At 37.2% G+C, this 17,596-nt stretch overlaps 1 protein-coding gene across 7 annotated transcripts in view; it reads left to right on the forward strand.

Moving 5' to 3' along the window:
* Nucleotides 1-17,596, forward strand: part of Immp2l (inner mitochondrial membrane peptidase subunit 2) — an 868,678-nt gene that overhangs the window by 198,125 nt on the left and 652,957 nt on the right. Inside the window, exon 5 of one of the 7 annotated variants that reach the window (XM_052738391.1) lies at nucleotides 5,286-6,775. The exons of 5 other annotated variants lie outside the window; for them this stretch is intronic. In XM_052738391.1, the coding sequence (XP_052594351.1) occupies nucleotides 5,286-5,427 (142 nt within the window). In that variant the 3' untranslated portion in view covers nucleotides 5,428-6,775. Of the gene's footprint in view, nucleotides 1-1,519; nucleotides 3,279-5,285; nucleotides 6,776-17,596 lie in introns of those variants that run through there. One more of the 7 variants, XM_052738398.1, reaches the window with a different exon arrangement.

Consider the following 17,596-nt stretch of genomic DNA (forward strand, 5'->3'; position numbering starts at 1 on the left):
AGGGTAGTCATCAGTCTGAGTGCAGGGGAAGGCTAGTTCAAGTACCCTCTCCACCTTTGCTATGAGTCTTAGCTGGGGACATCCTTGTGAGTTCCTGGGGTTTTCCCTAGCTGCAGACTTTTCCCCATCCCCTTAATGGTACACTCTGACTACCATGACTTTTTAAAAACAACAAGTATGCTGATTTGATATATTTTGAATGTTTTGTATAGTTTGGAAAGTATTTTAGTGTATTGCAGAAGACCAATAATTCAGGTATTTCCCACAAACTTCTTGACCCTGCTTGTAAAGCAAGAGATTAGCTAAAGTGTGTGTTTAAGTGAGACCGAAGAATGACAGCCATTGGTTTCCATCCCTTGTTCTAGGCACAGTTCCACTGAAGAGCTTCTGTCTGACTGAGAACAGGTCAGAGTTGGTTCTCATCACTGTTTCTGCAGTGGTGATCGGGAAAGGCCTTCACTTGGGTTGTTTCTTAGTTTCTATGTCTCTCAGATGAGGTTGTGAGTCTAAGCTGCCCCCCTGCAGCTAACATCTGGGTGTATTTCTCTATATTAATGGAGGTGAGTGAATGAAGGCAGAGGCTTCATTTGCTAATAAGGGGAGACTCAGGTGGTCCTCTTTGTTTTTGTTTTTTTTCTTATTCTGTGCAAGAGGAAGGAGGTACCTCAGAAAGAGAATGCACCCCCATCTCCCCCCCCCCCCCCCCCCCCCCCCCGTTATGGACTGTATTATTGGAGCCGAATGAACCAAGGGAGACTTGCTGAGTCATGGTGTTGACTTGGTGTTCTAAGCACTGTAGTTCTGATGAATAGTGTCTCAGACACTTTTGTAAAATGATGCATTCTGACATCCAGTGACCCTTTAAACTAATATTTCTATTATATAATTCAGTTGCTTCTGTTTCCTGAAAGTAATCACATTAGTTTGTACTGAGGTAGATAATGATTTTGTTAGCAATTTCCTTTGTGGTAAGTGTTTTACAGTAATTTAGTTTGAAGGAAGAATCGTTTATACAAATAAAGCCCAGAGGAACTCACCTGTACTATGCTGGGATCAAAAATAAAAATGTAGCCATGACCTCTGGGATAATATTCTTGAGACTGATAGCAAATAGCCACATTGGCTGAATTTATTTTGGGGAAAGCTTGTTGCCAACTAAAAATCTTTAAAGCACGCACCCACCGACCCTCACACCCCAATGCTGGTCCTTTGTTTTCCATTAATAGATGCACAACAACATATCAAGCCTGAATTTCTTTGTTCATAAAATAAGAACAGTAATCCTTCATAGAATATATAGTATTGATGAAATTATAACAAAAAAAAATAGCTGTCGTGTTTAAGAGAATGATGCTAAATGCAGGTGAGTAGTTTTCCTCTTTTCCCATGTGGGCTGTGAGACCCTAAGATGATTTTTTAATTATTAAAGTAAATATAATTGATGAACTTTTACTGTTAAGTGCTTGTATCACAGATGATTGTTTGATTCATGATATATCCATTAATTCTTTTTACCCAGGTAATTGATGACTCATAATACCCAGCTCCAATTTATCTGTGGAACCAATTTACTGGACCCAGGAGGATGATGGTGTAGATGGATGGTTAAACTGTAGTCTTCTGTGAATTTTTATCTAAAAGTGCTGACAGTATGAAAAAAGGAGGGAGTAGATTTGACAAAAACTGTAGCATTTCTTCGTGCACCTTGCTTCTGGTCTTCTAGCAGACAGAATGTGCGGCCATCACCACTTTTGCCCTAGCCCCAGCCGCTTAGCTCATCCTGACCCCGAGGCACTCATCTTTGCCTCTGTCACCTGGTCACAGGACTTTCTCTTCTGTGTCACAGCTTGGGACTTGCCTGCTCTGTGAAGGTCTTCTGATGGCTTCTTCCTGTTGTTCACCTTTTGTGTTTCACCTACTTCACACAGCACACGCTGCCCTCTAGACTAATGCATCTTCCATAGGTCTTGAATCTCCAACTAGATTATGTAGCCATTGTGATCTTTGCTAGCCCTGCATGTCTCTTGTGACTCCCATAGTGTCCTTTCCATGGCAGGATTGTAGTGAGGGAGCGCTGCACAATTTCTGAAGAGACCCTTTACAGAAGGCCCGACTGTTACTATTTAATGAGTGGGATGACCAGCCTTGAGTGCAGATGGTGCTGGCGATCTGCATTTGTCAACACCTTCACTTATTTGCTTGCTTTTGCGCAGTCAAGACTTGCTTTGTTAGTCTACTGAAACTTAACACACTGTGAGAGGATGTTTATCCAGAATTCTGAGAAAAAAAATTGAAGAACTCACTTTCTGAGAAATTCACTAACTTGAATGATCAATAATGTGAACATAAATTCATTTTTGGTAACATTAATTGAATGGAATGGTATAATGATTAAAACAGGTGTGTTTGGTTTCATGGTGATGAAATAACTTTCCTTACACAAAATAAGAGGACATACATAAGAGGACAAACAAGGTCTGTCATGTATGTGCTGGTATGAAAAAGGCATATTAGGAGTGCAGAAATTTGAAAATGTTGTTGAAATTGAATTGCCACTATAGATAACTTCAGAAGATTCACTGTAAAAAGAATATTTGAATTGGGAGGTAGTATTGAAGGATTCTCCTCAAAATCAAGGGTATTTCAAAACTGAAAAATACAGAGAAGACTGATAAATGGATCTTATGTCCTTCTAAAAGTACCTAAAAGATTTCAATAACGTTTTATTGTCACTTACTTTAGAAATAAGTGGAAATTATACAAATATGTATGAATCCACTTATGATTGTGCAAATATATGAGTGTATTTATGATGTTAAAATTAAAACAAGAATTGTACATTTATTTTAAAACTGTATTGATCTTGGTTTTCTTTAAAACATTTACAGATCTTACTTTATAGTCATTTGGCATGTATCATTTTAATTATTAATTTGTATCTAGCATTTTTCATTTACCTATTTATTATGTTTCTGTCATCTGTCTACTACCTATCAATCATCTATGTCTATATTCCATTACTGATATATGTATATATGGATATACCCAACTATTTCTGACAGCTATGTGTTAATAGTAATATATAATTTCTGATTTATTAGGAGGGATCAAATTGTTCTTCCTTTTACACATACCTTTAATAAATGAACAATCCAGGTCACTATATCACAGGATATATTGGAGGACTCCTCATGTTGTTGATGTAGCTCTCCATTCTTTTCAGTCTCATTTAATCTCTTAAACCATTTTCTTTGTGATGCAAATTTATATTCTTTCCAGTTATTACTGATATAAGCAACATTTTAGTAAATATTCTTGAATGTATTTCTTTATAATCATGTATGAATAATCTTTAGATGTATGATATATGGGAAATCTTAATAGATAATGGTAATGTTCCTCTTTAATAAAGTATTAATTTATACTGATCAATATTATATGAGAATAGCACTGAGTATTATGAAGCTACTTAAATTTTGTGGGCTGGGGATATACAGCTCAGTAGTAGAGCACTTGCCTAGCATGTAAATCCATAGGCTTGGTCATCAATAACATATACACCGACACACACACACACACACACACACACACACAAACAAAGGGGCGGGGAGAGAAGAAGTGAATAGATTTTGAAAATTACTAGTAACAATATATTGATTTTTTTTATCTGTATTTAAAGGGTTTTTTTGTGATGTTGGACATCCCCTTCTGATTTTGTTTTTTGTTTCATCTATGACTTGCATATTGATCATTGTACTTTGTGTGTGTGTGTGTGTGTGTGTGTGTGTGTGCGCGCTCTGTTTTCATCTTTTGAGATAGGGTCTGGTTGTGCATCTATGGCCAAACTTGACCTTGCTTTGTGGACCAGGCTGGCCTTACACGTGTAGTGATGTGTCTGCTCATACCTCCAGAGTGCTCGGATTGTAGGCTCGTGCCACCTGCTCAGCTCATCTTTTCCTACTCCTACTGTGAAATGTCTGTGGATTATTAGCCTTTCATCTGTTATTTGTATTGTAAATATTTCTCTTGAGTTAACTATTGTAGGTTATTTTCCATAGTTCTTAGTGGACTCTTTTATTTTGTACTCTGGTTCCTCTCTCTTTTTGAATAGATTATTAGGTCAGGGTTACTAGTCTTGATGTCACTCCTTTTAATGTGTTTCCTGTGGGAAGCCTTTTTGTTTACTTTTAAAAACATCAGTTGTGCATCTTTGCCTCTCTCTCATTTGAACCATTCTTTTGCTGGCCCTTTTTCTCTATTTCATTTTATTCACTTGGCTTTTGGCTGTTGTTTTTTCTAGTATCCTTTTCTATATTTCCTTTAATGTCTATTTTTTTTCTTAGAAATCATGTCCTCCAGTTTCTGTTTTTAATGTGATTTTGTACTTCTGTTACTTTTTAAAATCAAGTCTTGTTTTATTTATTCCTTTTCAATTTTTTTTGTCATTTGGTTTATGGATATTTAGTTTAGTTTGGAATATTACTGTTTTGTTATAACTTCTATTTTTGGTGATTTAAAAATATTTATCAGCTCAATTTCTGGGCTTTCATTCTCATTTTACTGTTTACATTACTTTTTAATTTTAGTCTTTTTTTTTTCCCTAGCCAGAGTGGTTGTGACATTCCTAGTTCAAGGTGACCATATTCTTCTCGTTGTATAAGCACAGGATGATGTTGGCCTCCTTACTAGATGACACAGCTTTTGAATAGTCATGTTCTTATCACTTTTAAAGTTCTTTTTCTCCTACATGTTCTTAATGTCTTTCTTTCTTTACGTTTCTAATGTGTGGTTTCTAAAGAAATTTCTCCTCCCATCCAAGTACTAACCAGGCATAATACAGCCCAGCTTTGGAGGTGGGGGTGGGTAAAAAGGAGGGGTTGGAGGGAGGAAAAGAAAGAGGGAAAATGAGGAAATTATATTTTAATTAAAAAAAATAAAAAAATTAGAAAGAATTTCTCCTCTTATTCTAAATTGTTTCCTTCCAAAGTGATGCTTTCTGTCTAGGCCTTTCCAGGTTCCTTCTCCGCTGCCAGTCTTAAGATTTGACCTCCTAATGTGTAGGGTCATGTATAGGGTCAAGCTACTCTTTACTCTTTCCGGACTCTGTTGTGGCATGCTGGTACCTTCTTTCTTCAGAACTGCTTCTCTTCGGCTGCTCTTGGTCTCCTTGAAGGTGCTGATCGGTGTTTGTAAGGCGAGCGCTGGTTTGGATGGATACGGTTGGGGTTTGGAAGCTCCTGTCTTGTAGTCATGCTGAGTCGTTCTCTTCTGCTTTTATCTCCCAGATGTTGGAAAGGCTTTGGATCTATATATCAGCCATCGATTTGGAAGCCACAAGTCCACTCTATCAGTGTGTACTTGTCAAATAACATGCTGCAGGAACGGAAATGCCTCCTATTTTGCTTATTAATGAAATTCAAATTCTGATAAGTGTGACTGTACATGACAGCATCACGAAGAAGTTAGATGAGAAGATACCTCTCCACAGACTCGATAAGACACATTCTGAGCAGCTTGGAGAAGAAGGGCTTCTGAAATCTTACCAAGGCCTTAGTAATAGAAAATTCAAATAACTTTTGTTTCTCTGTTATTAACGGTTAGTGCCCTTGTGTGTGTTTTGGAGCTAAACAATAAAACAGTGTCTTCCTTTTAAGAATGGCGCATCCTTGGCCACTCTTATGCCTGGGACAGCTATGGGTGGCTAGGAAGTCAAAGGGCATGGTGAAGTTTCTTGGGGAGCTGTTGCATTCGGGTGTGCTGTGGCAGTTACTCTGCTGTTTAATGTCAAGTAATTATCTACATCACTTCCCAAGATACACAGATGCAAGCTAACCTCTCTCTCTTGCCCTTCTGCATTATGAACTTCCCAGTCCTGGGCATGCACATTTACTGTGCACGGTATCCAGTGGTTACCTTAAGATGCCCCACACCTGTCCTTTACAAAACTCAATCTGAATCCTGCTTCCTAGGGGATTATTAATACAAAGCATCTACAATTCTTTTAGAAACTGTGGTCCCTATAATAATTTCTGTACCAGTAAGGAGCCAAGAGGGACAGGTACTACTAGGGAAAACTGCATAATCACATACTTGCATTTCTAATTATTATTCTGAGAGTCCCACTCTAGCTGTTGTGGATTTCACAATAGCATGTCATAATTGCACTAATACTGTTTAAATTATGTTTCCTGAATTATATCCATTTTGAAGCATCTTTAATATTACTTTGTAACCTGCAGCTGAGTTGAAAAGAACTCCAGTTGCATTTACAGTTTTCAAAATATCTTGTAAGAGCTTGTGGAGGACTCCCTGAGAGATGGGTTTCAATGGCACTCTTACGTGAGCTACACAGATCCTGAGGGAAATTAGATTGTGGCACTTTCGTTTGTCTTTGTGACCTAGTGGCCGAGAGTGGCCTCTGGAGTTACCTTTTCTCTTTTGCAGCCCAATGATCAAAAGTCTGGAGAAATGTGGTTTATTAACCTGTGCCATATATTTGTTATTTTATCACCCTCCCAAACCAAGTGATGAGCTGTGTAGATAAACCTCTTTTTGACAATGAAACCAAAAATTCTTTGAAAAATTATGAACAACTTTTTCAAAGTCCAAAATTTCTAATGTTCTCCGTGTTTGGAATTCTCATTTGTTACCTCAAGCAAATAGTGGCTCTCTCTCCTCCTCTGCTCTCATTTGGCTGAACCATGCTGTGAGGATCCCATAAACATTCAAATTAATATGACACAGTGAGTTTGCTGTCTTGATTCTTACTTACCTCTGAAATCTGTTTAAAATATTTTTTCATCTTCATTCAGAAGCCGCATGTGTAGCTTGAGTTTTCCTGCCTGGCCCAGGGTCAGGGCAAATCTCTCTCACCTGCCAGTCCCACAGCCGCTCAGACCCGACCAAATAAACACAGAGACTTATATTGGTTACAAACTGTATGGCCATGGCAGGCTTCTTGCTAACTGTTCTTACATCTTAAATTAATCCATTTCTATAAGTCTGTACCTTGCCACATGCCTCGTGGCTTACCAGCATCTTCACATGCTGTTTGTCATCGTGGCGGCTGGCAGTGTCTCTCTGACTCAGCCTTCCACTTCCCAGCTTTATTCTCCTCCTTGTCCCGCCTACACTTCTTGCCTAGCCAATGGCCAATCAGTGTTTTATTTATTGACTAATTAGCAACACATTTGCCATACAGAACATCTCACAGCACGCATGTGTGGGGGTTAGATTTTCCTGTGTTTATCTTGTTTGTTTACTCTTACATTATATATATGTGAAGTGCCAAATGCTGCAGAGATGTCCTAGTTTTCTAGAGTGTAATGAAGTAGAGGGATGGATAGCCCAGTCAGCCACAGTACCATTCAGGTGCAGCTGTACTGGAGATGTGCAGCAAGTGTGTGAGGTATCCTAGTGAAGGCATGGAAGTGATTTCCTCACAATGACACATTCTCATGCATCTTGAACATCTGTGTTGAGTGAACACCCTTCCAAAGCCCTCAATTGGAGTAATATTGTATTTTTCATAAATTTTAAGAATTAATATTAGTCAGATTTCTTCTTTATATTAGTTGTGCTTGGATGATGACTCCTTAAAAACCATTCTCTATAAAATATTGAATGTACCAGCTCAGAATATGTTACACTGTATTTCATTGCACTGATGTCCATTTGTGCTGCATGCAGCAGATTGACCATATCTGTGACCAGTACTACAACTGAAGTGCCTGTGTGACAGCTCTAATTTTGCTAAATTATGAAGTGATACTTGGTGTATTACTGTGTAACTGTGGAGTGTTGAAAAAGAGCAAGTTTGCTGCTGATTTTCTCTTAAGACCCAGTTTTGGTATTTCTTAATTCCTATGCATCACAATGTAACTTCATATTGTTAAATACTACTTTATGATGTTTTTCATGAGTTATATAGTATTAATGTCTTCTGAATATTCATATTATTCCCTTTTATTTTCCAATAAGGAATTAAAGGAACTTTGGTAGCTGATGCAGCACTGCTTCTCTACCTCTGTTTCACTGTATTTGATGAATCATTGTTAGATGTTAGTTTACAGACATGGACCATTATTTTAAAATGTTGTGCAGCTGGTCATTGAATTCAGAGCCTATTGCTTGTTAGCTAGACACTTTCACACTGAGCCACTTCCTCAGCCCCATATGTGTCTGTCAACCTGCAACTCACCACAAGCCCACATGTACCTGTGAACAGATACGAATGTAGCCCAACACAGAATTGTCAATGTACACAAAACATTTTTGTGTTTTGGATTTTTTTTTTTGTATCTCTGTGTAGCCGTTAAGCATGAACTTTGTAGATGACCGCATTAAATCACAATGTCAAAAGGTTGGTCATGCCTGCCAGCAGGGAGGTACAGCATCTCCAATATTTTCAAAATGAATAAATTATTAAGAATAATGTTTTGAATGCTTGAAGCAAATTAAACTAGTATGTAATAGTTCAATACTATAGGCATTATTTGTCTTTCTCATGTAAATATGAGTTGCATTTATGGGAAAAGAATACTTTAAAACAAAGCAGAGGAATGTGTTCTAAAGAACAAAATAAAAATAGAAAATGGTGCTTTCAGCATTCACGGATCCCTTGACCCTTTCTGAAGTCTTCCTCAGGGCAAGTCAATGGTCTGTGAACCTGTGATTCCTCTTGTGCATTGCTACACTTACTCAGAAATGGCAACTATCCAAAAACCCAGAATGCCACGGGAGACAGTAGGTTTGGGAGACGTCATTTTCACAACATCTATAATAAGAACCCCAAAATTCCTTGTGTGGGGGGACACATCAGTATAAAAAGGTTGTTTCAAGTAACTAAAATCATTGTGAATTCGCCATCAGTGATGACCGTTTCGCCCATGAGAAAAGATGAAAGGAAAAGTGATGTTTTATCAGTTTTAGTGTGCAGGATAGCCTTTGTAAATCTTCCTAAATCATTTCATTTAGACAATGATATGCAGTTGTCTGTGTATAATTTAGTATTATCAGACATTGTATCACTGTTAATCTGTTACTTTAAATATTTATGCTACCCCTCCACAGTCTAGTCATTTTTCTTATTTTAAGTCTTACAAGTATTGTCATTTTGGTGTTATGTTTTAATGGTTAAGAAAACAGCATGAGACTAAACATTTAAAGATAAAGTAAACGTTCATAGTTACAGTAAAGTGCAGGAACATTCTCCCATATGCGTGTGACTGTGTTTTCACCATTAAGAAGATTAACAACAATTCTGTCTTATCATCTAACTATGTAGTCTTTAGTTTCCCCCCAAAATGTCATATCATTTTGGTTTCCCCCTCATTTGCCAGTATCAGGACCAAGGTTCACAAGGCACTAACAATATCTTAGAGGTCTTTAAATTAAAATCCAGTGCTGTCTGTCTGTGATGGAGAAGACGAGTCTCTTCTAGAGGATGGTCTATCTCAGGAAAGACAAAACAGTTGATTGTGGATGTTCTCACACGCACAGGTGCCACACCCTTGCTCTACCTTCTTTGTCGTCCTGCTGCTCTGTCCAGCCTCTCTCCTGTGGACTTTACCCCTTGGTTTATGCTACTTGTCTTAGTTAGGGTTCTATTGCTGTGAAGAGACACTATGGCCACGGCAACCCTTATATAGAAAACATCTAATAGGGCCTGGCTTACAGTTTCAGCACACTATACTCATACTTACACACTGTACACACACACCATACCACACACACACACACACACACACACACACACACACATACAGCTATCCTAACAAGTATGAGGTGGTACTTCATTTGATCACATTTCCTGATGACTTAGTAATTTGAGTACCTCCTCATATGCTGCTGGTCCACCTCTATGTCTTTTCCATGTATATAAAGTTAGAATCTTGGGCTGTGAAATGGCTCAGTGGGTGAAGACAGTTGCCATCAATTCTGGTGACCTGAGTTCAGTCTCTGGGACCCACATGGTGGATGGACAGAACCAACTCCTATAGGCTGTCTTCTGGCATCCTCATGCATGCGCTACATGCACACACATAGTAAATAAACACACATGTAAAGCATTACAAAAAAGTACAAGTCTCAATGGAGAATATATTGTCAGCCATTGATGAGGATTTCTAAGTTAGTTCTTTATGAGACAATGAGGATATAGCCACTTAGGACTTGCAATTACAGAGAGGTGGCATGTACAAATATTGTGACATTGATATTTGATATAGATCTACCTGAAATTTAATCTTTGTCTTCATAATTTTTCTGAGGTTTTAAGAAAAACATGTGTTTTATTAAATTTATTAAGTATTTTAGTTTTTTCCAGTTTCACTATTGCATATGGATGACATATTTTTATTGAAATAATGAGCTAATTGCTTTCAAGATGGTTAAAGTATATTAAAAACTATTAAGTTTAATTTTGTTATTCTTTATGGACTTTTAAATAATGACAAGTGAGGAGAGAAGAAATTGACTCTGATTTGGTTTATGTGATTTTAGGAAATGTAACTTAAAAAAACAGTACTGTGAATCATGTAAGTGATTTTTTTTTTGTTTTATTGTATATGACTTAAGTGATGAAAAATTATAAATTAAAAATTATAAAATATAAATTATATCACTCACAATTCAGTTACAGGCTAAACAAATTATAATTTAAATTAAAATTCCAGTAGATTATTGCTGTAGTAAAGTTTCATGAGGGTTGAACCTGTCCAGTATAGAAATGCAGATGAATCAACTGTGAGATGCCATTTTGATCTACTGCATGGACAGTGCTAGGAAATAATATGTAATATGATCCCAGGCTCAATGAGTAGCAGTCAGACTCATGCAGGCATATCAAATGCTTCATCGTTTGATGGAGGTACGTAGTTAATATTAAGGTATATATCCTTTGATTTAGTATTTCTCCTGTAAGAAAATTTTAAAGGAGATATCAGACATCTATTTACATGAAATCTTTTATTAGAGAATGGCTTAAAATGATAATCATTCAGTAAAACTCTGAACTGTAAGACACAATAGAATCTCTAATGTATGTTGGCAGGTACATCTGGTTATCCAGTGTACACCCAAATTTTCATGTGAAAAGCACATTCTGACATGGTAAAAAAAATTTGTGGTATAACACATACAGTAAATAGATTGGGTAATTATGTTTGGTCTTTCATTTTTTCAGATCTTTATGTAAGGAAATTGAATTAAAATATACTAAAATGTTAACAATTAATGCTCATAACTGTCAGATACCAGATTTTCCAGAAGTTTCCGCAATATATGGGGTTTTTTTTTGCATATTTTGAGATCTTCACTGTTAACCAACATAATTTGGAAAGTAAAAATTGAAAATTGTTTAAACACGCTATCATACTTAGCTAACAAATACAAGTCTATGGAAACTATTATAACCTTAGGTAAGTTCCTTTTTGTTGACTCGCCTCTTATAGGTTTTGTGCTAGTAAAACAATATACAGTAACCACTGTATTTGCTATCGTATGGCATGTGCAAAATCCATAAGCATAGCACAGTCATTTCAATGAACTAAAATTAATGAAGTAACTCCCACACAGGCACGATTTGTATATTAATCTTAGCTAATGTTTTTATGGATGTGACAGACTTATTCTAGTCATGTAGGATTTAAACAAATAACAGACCAAAACCAACCTAATGCCAAGCAGTTGCTGCAGCCCATTCTGGGTGTGGAAAACCACACAATGAGAAGTGACTAGTCTTTGGAGTTTTATTTCATCTTTTGTTGATAACACACACACACACGCACACACACACACACACACACACACACACGCATAAATTGAAGATAGTTGTAAAGTTTATTTTTTGGCTTCTGAAAATGATTGTTTCTTCTTTTTAAACAAATACATAATTACTGTTACATTTAAGGAAATCACATATAAATAAGAATACACCTAACATCAGATGAGTTCCATTATCCTGCTCTGCAAATGGTTTTACAAGTGCTTAGAGGCTTTTTCAGATGTGTCTGCAGGTTTTACCTTTCTGTCTTTTTAGGGGACTTGTTTTATTTTAAGGGAACACTTAGGAAGAATTGCCTGTCATTGTTGAATTGGTTGTTTGTTTTTAAAGGCATTTCCTCACTAGCTTTCTGGTTCACGCTGCTCAGTTTTGTTACATGAACTTGTATTTCATCTATATGTTGAATTTGTTTATAAACAGTTTAAGTTCTCCTTCTTCCTATGTTTTGTTTTCTCTTTTCCTCTTTTTCTCACTGTTTGGTTCCTTACTATTTTCCCTTGGAACTTCTCATCTGCTTTTGAGATTCACTCCCTTACATTGACATCGGTTAGTACTTTGTTTTGCTGAATGTTTTGCAGAACTGGGTTATTCATTTACTCTATTTTTTTCCATTGATTTCTTTCTGTTTTTGTAGCCCCACTCCCTTTTTTTTTTAAAAAAAAAATTGGATGTTTAAGGCCTTTTATTTCTTTTTTTATTTTTATTTTATTTCATTTTTGCAGTGTGTTTTTTTTTTTTTTTTGATACCTGTGTCTGTCCTGGAACATGAAGAGGTTTGTGGGACTACCTTTTATTTATTAATATTTGCAAAGATGTCAAGTGTGTGCACTCCTGGTGGCTAATCATGCAGGACTAAACATATAGGAAACTATTATCTTACATTAATTTCTATATGCTGTGGAAATTATGAAAATACAAAATTGAAGGAATGTGCTTTAATTACTGTGATAACAAAGATCACATTATAGTTCAGATTAAGATGCACTGGTAATTTAGGTTATAAGATTTATAACTTGGGTTATTTTAATGTACATGTCTTAGTCACAAAAGCAAGGATGGAAGTAAGCCAGCATTCCACACCGTTAAAAGGACATGTTGAATGTTTCTGTACTAATCACTCTATAGTTCTGCACCTTTTAATTAAATTAAGAAGTAATTACATAGTTTATCCTCATTTTAAGTTCTGGAAAGTGAGCCTGTTAAGGAAATACTTAAATTGAATCCCCATTTCAATGTCTACATTCAAGGATCTAGGGATACTGAGACTATGGACAGGTTACAGTGTAACTCCAAAGCTTTGTATTACTGAATACAATTTAAATTTTCCATTTTAAGGGCTCCTTTTAAAAAAAAAAATCACTCCTTGATGTATTATAGACATCCAAGAATCTCAGCTTCAATGATCACTAATGTAGAAAGAAGGGTTTTTGTAAATTTTTTTTGAGAATATCTGCATTTTACTTAGGAAAACAAATGCAGTATCTCACACGAAATTTCCCTTAGTATGCGTACACTTCTTAGAAAACCAAATGGATTGAAAATATTCCTTAAATTATTGTCCTTTATTTAATGAGCACAGCAGTGGCAACTGTTGTGTTTGAGAGCAGGCTTTGCATAAATCTTTTTCTGTTTCATGGAGGTGGTAATCTGCTGACACCTCACAATTGGGGGTTAGTGTAAACTCTCCTATGGTGATATTTTATTTGTGCTGAAATGTGATTTTATTTGTATGTTAATAAGGTTGCCTGGAGATCAGAGGTCATAGCCATTAAGTAGAAGTCTGGCAGTGGTAGCACACGCCCTTAATCCGATCACATGGCAGGCAGAGTCTCTGTGTGGTCAAAGACATATCCAAGCAAGGTGACCCGAACCTTTAATCCCAGTACCAACCATAGAGACCTGGAGGTCTGTATAGACAGGCAGTGATGAGGAAATCATGTGGTTGGGTTTAGAGCCAATGAGAAGGCAGAACAGAAAGGCAATAAAAAGACAGGTCACACAGGACTCTCTCAGGGAAGGACGGCAGTGAGTGGTAAGCTGAAGGCTATTCGCTAGTGCTCTGACCTCTTGGGCTTTTAACTCTGTATTTGGCTCTGTGTTTCTTATTTACTAAGACCATTTAGAATTCTGTCTACACTCTCCCAGCTCAATCTGTGACTCTTTTGCATCAAGTCAGGTAGAAAGGCCAGTGTGATTCTGCAGTAGATGTTGCTGCCGTCCAGCAGGTCCACAGACTTTCTGTACAAGTTCGTCGTAGTTACTGCTTCCTTGGGCTGACTTGGAAGGTACTTAGTTCATAGCTCATACACATTCTGTTGGCTTTTGTTGTCATCACGGAGCGTGGGTTTCTATACCCTTACACCTCCCTCTCTGTTCATCATTTGTTTATTCAGCAGACATTTGCTGGAGGTTGTATTTATTCAAACATCTGTGTTAAAAGATAAAAATATGAAAGGGATTGTTTCTAGATGTAAAGATTTTGTGGTCAGGGAGAGAGACAAAACCCCTCAACAACATGATGTGGTATAGTATCCATTAGCACAGAATGCCTTAGAGGTCAGAGATGGGCCACTGGCCACACTGGACGTCTGACAGTGTTCCTTTGAGATGACACCTGAATTCACCTCTGTAGGAGAAACAGTGATGGACCTGCCGCTGAGACTGTGGAAGGGAATAATTTCAAGTAAAAAAGGAAGGATACATTTTAGGACAATTGCTGTGTTCCAGAGCCTGACTGTATGACTCCTGGGATCATAGGATGATGGAAATAACTTAGGGCTTAGCAAATGCTCAGGTCATTAGTTGGAGAAAAATGAAGAATCTGCTGATGTGGCAAGAGTTTGGACTGACTGTGACTGTGAGGAAGCATGGCTGACTCCTTAGGTTCTGAGCCAGGAGACAAGGGCGTGCTGATGATACTTTGAAGGGAGAAGGCGCCATCACTCAGATTCACTTTACAGAACCAGTTTTTGTCCTGAAGGACAGCTTGGCCCGTTGTTCTTTGTCACTCATCAGGGAGAGTCCTGATGTGATTTCCTCATGTGATCTGTGGCTGGTGATCTGTGATTTGTCTTCTTCCTTTAAATAATTGGCTTTCTAGGGTGGATGGTCTGAAGATAAAGTCATGTGTTAGAATCCACTTTGCATTGAAAAGTACAATGGATAGTTAACAGTGAGGGAAGGAGTTCCAGTGAATTGTAGTGAAGTTAAAAATACAAGAGAAAAATAGAAATAACTTTGCATTATCAGCTCCTATAGAATATAGCACCTGAAATCTTAGCCATTAACTACCTTCTAATAAGCTTCAGGTATTGCATTAAAATATACTCTGGAGTCTATTTTAGAGAGCATCCTGGTCTTCCTTTGATCTATTTATTTTTTTCCTTATATGCTGTCTTAGCAGTCTAAGGAAATAAAATTTTTAAATTGCCAAATTGGAAATGAAACTTTCTCTTTCCTAGAATAGCACACATCCTTGTAGAATATATTCTTTCTTACTGAAATAGATTTTTCTGCCTTATTTTTTTGTGGGATGAACATTTAAGTCTATGGGTGGATGAGTGAAGAGAATTTGGGGGCTCCACATTTAATACCATTCTCTTCTGACTCAGCTTCTTTCACCTCCTACTCCACCCTGAGCCTTCGCGCCAGAAGGTGTGTTGCTTGGGTCTGCTCTGCTCTGAATTTCCCACAGCTCTGGAGTGAGCATTGCATCACATTTGGAGTAAATCACAGAAGTCTGCAGTGTGCAGCGCGTTAGTACCTGTCAGGGGTGAGAGTGCTTTTGAAGACTTTAGAGTCTTTAAGCTATAAAACATCAGTACTGCCCGATAGTCCTTTGGATGCTATGAGAGTGAGAAAAGAATGCATTCAGTGCTTTTTTGAGTATGACATGAATACGAAGGAGTCTTCAGAAAGTCTCCAAGTGTAAACAACCCTTTATTTTGTCTCACCACAGACACTGTTAACCCTTGCTTTGGTTATCATAGTCTAAACAGTCTTCTATTAAGCCGAATTGTGAATTTCTGATTATCATGATGATGGGAGATTCTTTCTTCTTTGGTTATCTGTGGAAACAGACTTTAAGGTAATTGCAGTGAAAAGCCAGTCTGGGAATGGATGCCTTCTGGCTACTTACTGGGCTGATCTTCAGGTTCCTGAAGACTGCTTTCTGTATGAATATGCAGTCCAAATGCTACCAGAGTAGACAACTTACCCCAGAGTCAAGTTGAACTGTCAGTGTGCTCAAGCCTTGTGGTAACCTTTGCAAATGGTCTGGGTGTCCTTTTAGTCCCCACCGCAAGAAGTCACTAGGCATTTTGGGGAACGGATGGCCTTTGTCTTGTAGATGGAATCAGGTATTTCAGGTACTTTGACATTTTAGCCTCCTTAAGAGGCTCTCTCCTGGCGTTTATGCTCTCTCTATACTCTAGCTCTTTGGATTTTGCCTGTTATGGAAAATATAATTGATATATGGTTTCTACTTTTCTAATCCCCATGACTTGGATGAGTATAAGATTGCATTATGAGTGAATGCTTTGTTCTCTTAATACTTACTTAACATAATTTGTGTTTATTAAAAAAAAGTGAAGATTTCAAAAATATAACTGCCCACTTAACTATTTTCCTTGAAAGTAAGAGCAAATTTTGGGAATATGTAGAATTTATAATGATTCATTCAACTTTTTCTGGCATTTTTCCATGCTTGATTAGATTTACATTGATTTGAGGGAGGTAATAAAATATTAAATTTGCAAACTTCAAAAATATGACTACTCATGTGTAGAGTTTATTTAAGCATTTAAAGTTTTTCTTATGCAATTGAAGAACAAAACAAACACTCTAACCTAGCGAAATCAGTGACTGATAGGCTCTCGGCTGTCCCCAGCATCTTTTTATCTATCTCCATACATTTTGATCATAATACAGAATTTTATTTTTTGAGTGTGGATCCGGTGAAATATATTCCTGACTTTAGAACATCTCTCTCAGAACTTTTTCATCCTATCATCCCTTTGTTGAGGAGTCTTTGATCAACCATCTAGGGATGACAGTGTGTGTTGGAACACATCCAACACTTTCTCTGTGTGTGTCCTGTGACTGTTAGTGTCACCTACCCACTTAAAATTCTGTTCCAACTTTCAGATGCTTTCCCATTCTTAAAGGATAGTGTGCGCCTCCACCCTTCCACTGTTTCCTGGGTACTGCTGATCATTGTACATTCCTGTGTTGTTATTACCTGTGATCCTCTTCCTTTTACTGGTTGAGAAAGAGGTCTTTGTTCTAGAGCCTTGCAGGCTAACGGAGAATTCAGGTAACTTTTCAGTAGTAACACCCTGCAAGTGATGGCATGAAAGTGTCAGTGAGAAGCTAAGGAATACCACCGACACCACTGCCTGTTGAGATCGTTATTTTATTTCTTGCCCTGTTCTTTCGACCTCTCTCTAGTTGCCCTATATTCTCTATCTCAATGCAAGAGTTTTTCTTTTTCAAACAGAATACTGATTATAGTTGAGGAGGGCCTCTTTCCTGTTTGACTGTGCACTGTGGTAGTGTCACAAGTGATTGACTTTATCATAACAAGGTCAGTGAGGTTCTAGGGAAGTCCACCTTAAAAGCAGTCCATTGATTCTTCATTTTGTACAGGTGGTATTTGCCTTACACAGTTAAGATATTTCTCTTAGTACATTTTAAGCAACTTCTAGCTTTTCTAGTCAGTATGTGTTAATTTGATGTATTATGTGCAGAATTGAAATGATGAAATCAATAGAATGTTAATAAGAAGGTAGACTTTTGTGAAAAACATATTTT

Source organism: Peromyscus californicus, unplaced genomic scaffold, assembly GCF_007827085.1.
Source record: "Peromyscus californicus insignis strain IS unplaced genomic scaffold, ASM782708v3 Scaffold_15__1_contigs__length_86483966, whole genome shotgun sequence".
In the NCBI taxonomy this organism is placed as follows: domain Eukaryota; kingdom Metazoa; phylum Chordata; class Mammalia; order Rodentia; family Cricetidae; genus Peromyscus; species Peromyscus californicus.